General features: G+C 50.2%; 1 protein-coding gene across 5 annotated transcripts in view; it reads right to left on the bottom strand.

Moving 5' to 3' along the window:
- Positions 1-2896: 2896 nt before the first annotated feature.
- Positions 2897-6067, bottom strand: part of samd11 (sterile alpha motif domain containing 11) — a 72247-nt gene continuing 69076 nt past the window's right edge. For 4 of the 5 annotated variants that reach the window (XM_035389179.1, XM_035389180.1, XM_035389183.1 and 1 more), the window contains exons 11-13: positions 5249-5373; positions 4294-4404; positions 2897-3192 (exon numbers count right to left, since the gene is read on the bottom strand). In XM_035389179.1, coding sequence (XP_035245070.1) covers positions 2953-3192; positions 4294-4404; positions 5249-5373 — 476 coding nt within the window. In that variant the 3' untranslated portion in view covers positions 2897-2952. The remainder of the gene's footprint in view (positions 3193-4293; positions 4405-5248; positions 5374-6067) is intronic. The other variant, XM_035389181.1, reaches the window with a different exon arrangement.

The raw sequence follows: 6067 nt of genomic DNA, 5'->3' as shown, positions 1-6067 counted from the left end.
CCGAAAACAAAAAAAAAACAACTGGTTGAGCTATATCTGTGCCAGTAAACCTGGTCTGAGGGATATGACCATTAAAATGGTTTTTCATACATCTGGCATTTTCCCATTGTTAACCACGTGAATACAGACCAACCACACAGTACTTGTAGTGTAGACTCGTGTTCAGCTGTGGAATATATGAATGTGTGCAGAGGCCCACCCAACGGGCTATCAGAATATTATCATTGGAAACGTTAAGTTATATAAAATGTGTTGCGTAAATCTAGGGTTGATGCTGAGGTAATCGCAATCCAACCCAGCTGTCTTTTTTTTTTTTTTTTTACATTTATATAAAAGCAAACCACTGCAGATTATTTTTATGCTCGTGTGAGATGTTTAATGGTGGCATAATGAGCGATCAAAGCCCTGGTTTCTGACTACGAAGACGGTGTGTATCGATGCAGAAAAGCGAGTCCTGAAAGGGTCTCTTGTGGTGGACGTGTGCGCGCAGTGTGTTTGCTTAGTTTGACGAGAAGGCTTTCACAGTGGGTAGATAAGAGAGCTGATAGCTGTGTTTGTCAAGGAAGGCGCTATTTTGTGTGGTGAGGAGACTGGTGGCGAGATGTATGGAGGGGCTTGTGTGGAGGGGAAAGTGTGGGTGTATGTGTGTGTGAGTGAGAGAAGGTGTGTATGTGTGTGTGTGTGTGTGTGTGTGTGTGTGTGAGAGAGAGAGAGAGAGCATATGTGTATATGCGCGTGTGTGTGTGTGTGTGTGAGAGAGAGGGAGCGTGTGTGTGTGTGTGTGTGTGAGAGAGAGAGAGAGAGAGAGAGCATGTGTGTATGTGCGTGCGTGTGTGTGTGTGTGAGAGAGAGAGCGAGCGTGTGTGTGTGTATGCGTGTGTGTGTGTGAGAGAGAGAGAGAGAGCATGTGTGTATGTGCGTGCGTGTGTGTGCGTGTGTGTGAGAGAGAGAGAGAGAGCATGTGTGTGTGTGAGAGAGAGGGAGCGTGTGTGTGTGTGTGAGAGAAAGCGAGCGTGTGTGTGTGTGAGAGAGAGGGAGCGTGTGTGTGTGTGTGTGAGAGGGAGCATGTGTGTATGTGCGTGCAGGCAGGCCGATGATATCCCAGAGACCATATCATGCAGAACACCTGGCACTGGCTGTTCTAAGATGGCAGCTGTCCCATAGGGCTGTATGGAGAGGGGTAAGGGAGGGCCAGTGGACCATTCAACCTGCCCCTCCCTAATCTGCTGTCCAGCCATAGATTATACAATCCACCCGCCCCACCCCCCCACTCACAAACCACCTTCTGAAATCAACAGGAGCACCTCGCATAAATCCTGACCCGTCATTGGTGGAGAGGGGTAAAGGCAACCAGTAGAAACTTCATTCGGGGAATTTATTTTCCTGCGCTAAATAAACAGAAAGCAAAATAATCCAACATCGACGGGAAAATCTACAGACCATTTTAATTTGTCTTTGTTTACATTTTTTTTTGTTAAAAAAAGCCGTGACGGACTCTAAGATTTGCATAAAGAGCTCTGTGCCTTTCACTTCCCTGTAACAGAGGAAAACAGAACAATATAAAGGTTGATCTTTGGCATCCATTTATAGGATGAATAATTATGTATCATGTCAACCTGACTATAACAAAAGAGCTATAAATATTTTCAGGGTTTTTCATATTTATTTTGCTATTAAGCAGCATTTGAAGGTAGGGGCTTTTAATGTTACAATAGACTGCGTATCAAACAGGAAATGTTGGAGAGAAAAAAAAAACTAAAAGTACCACCAATATTAGCAAGTCATATTTTGTTCAGTAAGGGGTGGGGTGGGGGGGGGGGCTGGGTACGTGCAACTACACTTAACAAAAAGTACCACTTATGTAACCTTCAGGATAATTTTTTTTTAAAGTTCATAATGAGTTACTGTACAATTAGGCTTAGTTTGTTCTCCCACAGTAGTAAACGTGATCGTACAGACGTCCAGGACTGACAGAGCCGCTATCCACAAACGTGAGCCGAGTTCTGCTGCCAGGCACTTCCTGTGTCCCAAATGTAGGCCAAAGAAAAAGGTTAAAGTTCAAATAGTCGAGGAAGGGGGGGGTATTGTAGAGCACAAGGACGGCTCAGTCTTATCGGTCCCCCCACCCCGTCGCACGAGCATGGGCCACAGTCTGCCCCCTTTCTGGGCGCTGTCCGGTCAGCACGGGCCAGCAGGCTGTGTGGAGGTGCGCACCACCGAGATCGCATCCTGTTATCTTTGGTATTGATCCGTGGAATGCATAGTTGTGGCGAGTTCCTTCCTCCTTTGACTCATTCCGGTCCACGTCTGGGAGTTTGTTTTTTTTTTTTTTTTTTTTTTTTTTTTAAATTTCCTCAAAAAAAAAAAAAAATTAAATTAAAAAAATGGTTAAATTATTTTGCCTTCCTCTCTCGGTTCATCCCTGGAAAGACACGCTTCCTGTATTGTCTGTCTGACACTGAAGAATGCTGCGTCTGTTTTTTTTCCTTTTCTTTTCTTGTCTTTTTGGCAGGCTGTTAAAGGCCAGCTGTATGCTCGTGCTGTCTCTCTCTCTCTCTCTCTCTCTCTCTCTGATGCTTCCTGTCTCTTTCCCGCCCAGACCCTCGTTCACCCTCCCCCTGTTTTCACACGTTTTTGGATTACGCCTGCTCCCCTGCCATCAGCAGTTCAAGGGCGATGGGACTTTATTCAATTGATTGTCTTTAACTATGTTTTTTTTTTTTTTTTTTTGTCCAAATGAGAGCCTCTGTCTCCAGGCCTCAAGGACAGGTCTTAGTTACGCTGAAGGTTAGCTGAAGGGATGGAGGCCATTTTCTTCATTTTCTCCCTCCTCTCCTCTCTTTCTCTCCTCTCTCTCTGGCAGAAGCTGAAAGCTGTCCCTGGGATTCTTTTCGTGTTTTTTTTTTTGTTGTTTTTGTTTTGTTTTTCTTCTTCCTCTTCGCCGTCGTCGTCTTAGGACGGCGGCTTGCCGTTGTTGCAGACTCCCGCCGCGGAGGCGCTTCCGTCCTCCTGCTTGGGGGAGGCGCGGCAGGCGGGCGGGCCGCCGTACGGGGAGGGGGCGCCGCCGGCGGAGGGGGGGCGGTTCTCGGGCGGCGGGGCGTCCCGCTCCGGGGGGCGCAGAACAGATGGCGGCAGCGGGAAGGCCAGCGGGAAGCCGGTCATGTAGAGCACTCTGCCGACGCGCCGCGCCACCTGAGGAGACCAGCCACACGCCCACGTTACCCACAATGCACCGTCATTTTTTAAAAAATGGGACACGTCCTCAAAGACACCAGTGGCTTTCCCTGAACGATCAGCATTTGACCTTTAACAATATAAAACTGGAAATCAAAGGTATTTTTTGAGTCAGTTATCTCTCAGTGAAACTCAGGAAGGTCGGGATAGACAAAACAAATATTTATTCATCAACTTTGTGAAAAAAAAATGTTTTTATGTCACTTAGTGTGTGCTTTTCACCAGAAGTCTTTAAATATTCATTACATGGTTGTATTTAAGGTCAAATGCTGATGCCCAAGAACTCTAGCCCTGGTTCAAAGGCTCTTTTAATGCAAAGTCTAGGTTTTTTCTATGTTATGAACATACCCCAACCAACCCCCCCCCCCCCCCCGCCCCCATGTCATTTTTTTCTCTCCAATTTGGAATTTCACATTGTGCTATCAGGTCATCGCTGAGCACTGACAGCTGAAACGCACTCACACGTCAGCCTGTGACTTGGGCCTTGCAGTCAATGCTACGGTGCTACAGGGGGTTCGGTCCACACTGAGGAGAGGCACATGTCTTAGTAATGACGACTGTTAGTCCGCGGGTGTCCGGTGTATTTTTTGGGGGTGCCTAATGCTGCAGTCAGCTGAAGAATCCTGGCCAACTTATACCCTCCCTATACCCGTTGAGAGGAAGCCAGTTGTGTTCTGCCCATGGCTTCGGTGGATAGTCCGAATAGCATTTCAAACGCTGCAATATTTCACTTGTTGATTTATGAGTTAGCCCGTCACTTGGCAGATAAAAGGAACTTAGGGGATATGCAGCAATTTGTGCATGAATGCCACGTTTTTGGCTTCTGACAAGTTGGCGTACTATTCTGACTGGTCGAATGTACAACATGACCAATACTCGCTCAATAGTCCTCTTTAAGGGCGCAACAGACCACGCTGGCAACGGAGACCCCTCTGGAAATGTAACTACGGGTCTAATAAATACATATGTAATGTATATTAACGCCGCTGACTGCCTCGTGTGGAGAGGCCATGTGACCGGGCCTATGACCCGGCAACAAACGAAGCCGTCCAGGCCTACCTGGGAACGGATCTTCAGGGCGGGGCCAAGTTTGAGGCCCATGTTGTTGAGGAGGTGGTCCTCGGTGAGCAGGGGGAGGGTCTCGCCATCGATGGCCTGCTCTTGGAACACCTAGGCGGGGAAGACCAGCACAGCCCTCAGTGGGGGTGGGAATGGGGGGGGGTGGGGTGGGGGGTGGTTGGGCGATAAACTGAACCCTGCTGTTCTCAAGCACCGTCCGTTACATCACTTCCTGTTCTGCTCTGTTTAGCTTCCTCACACTAGAACAGGCTTTGGGTCACTTGGCTGCATTTGGATGATACCCAAGAAAGGGGTGGAGGGAAATCCACTCAACTGTGGACGGTCTTTCATTTTCTTTGCCAAATCAAAGGTTTAGAAAAATACAGGGCTCTGCTGTACGTGTTCAGGGTTGCGCATATTCCTAAAACTCATGTCGAAGTGGTTTAACGTATGGAATGCAGATGGACAGTCTTGCCAAAGCGCGTGGTTGTCAGTGTAGCGACACGCCGCGAGGTTGCCGAAGGTCGGAGGGTTTCAGTCGGTAGGGTCATCCCCGTCTCATCAAGCAAAAGCGACTCCTCTTGTTGCTTAAGCGCCCGCTGTGTGCGTGGACCGCGGTCATGTGACCTAACGACGGCACGACCCAACTGCTGGGTGGAAAGCAGGAGCCAGCAGCAGTGCATGTTTCAGCAGTGTCCATGTGCTTCTCCCCGACTGAGAGTGAATGTTGCAGCGATGGCGCGGGAAAACAATTAGCCATTCCAAATTGGGAGAAAAGAATAACTTAGATTCCATTATTTTTAAATTGGTTTAAACAAAATTATCATTAACCCCCTTTTTCCCCCCTGCTGTTTCACATGTGAGGTTCAGTCCCCACCCCCCTTCCTTATATCACCGTACCCCAAACAGAATATTCCGCCTCCACCCTCCCTGCCTCCGTCACCCCTCCCCTCACCTGTGAGTACTCGGAGCAGCCGGCCAGCCCGTTGATGAAGCCGCACACCTCCTCCACCGTCCACTTGCTGATGTCCTCCATGGGCGGCGCCTCCTCCCCGTCCAGGAGCAGACCTCCCATGGCGCCTGTGCAGCCCCCCCGAGGGGAGAGAAGGGAGCAGAAATCATTAGTGACAGCCCGCGCTGGGAAACGGAGCGCTGCCGTCCCCCCCTCCTCGCCCCCCACCTCCTCCTCCTCCTCCTCCTCCCTTCCGCTCCGCGCCGCACATCTACATTAATGGCCCAGTCTCTAACGGGGGGTTCAGCAAGGGTCAATTTGAGGGCTCCTTCCTGAGGGAGGTCTTCGTGCTGGAAAAAGAAAGTGGCGGTAATGTGTTTCATGTGACTCATACATCTCGCCGGCTGAGGGGAAGCGGGAGGGCGAGGGGGGGCGGGGGTGCGGCCCGGGGGAAGGGGAGGGGGGGCTGGCGACAGCGTGTAGAGGACATGGGCCTCTAGCGACTGCGGAAAAACAAAAACAAAAAAAAAAAGAAGGGAAAAACCCCCCGGGGGACGACTGGAACCGCAGGATTTTTTTCTCTTTCTCTTTTCAGCACTCCACACCATTTCTCTCTTCCCGCCTTTCAAGCATCTGAGGCGAAAGCGCTTTTGGAATGGAGAAGTGGCGCTGGGAGTAAAAGTGAAGATTCCAGGGTGGCCTTCGCACGCACGCGCGCGCGCCCTCACGCCCTCACGCCCTCGCGACCGCGCCGCGCCTCAGCCCGAGCGCCCCAGACGGAGCCGGCCAGCGGCTGCTTCCTGCTCGCCGGGAGGCGCCGAC

This window comes from Anguilla anguilla, chromosome 13 (genome assembly GCF_013347855.1).
Source record: "Anguilla anguilla isolate fAngAng1 chromosome 13, fAngAng1.pri, whole genome shotgun sequence".
In the NCBI taxonomy this organism is placed as follows: domain Eukaryota; kingdom Metazoa; phylum Chordata; class Actinopteri; order Anguilliformes; family Anguillidae; genus Anguilla; species Anguilla anguilla.
This window is presented reverse-complemented; position numbering and strand designations above follow the sequence as displayed.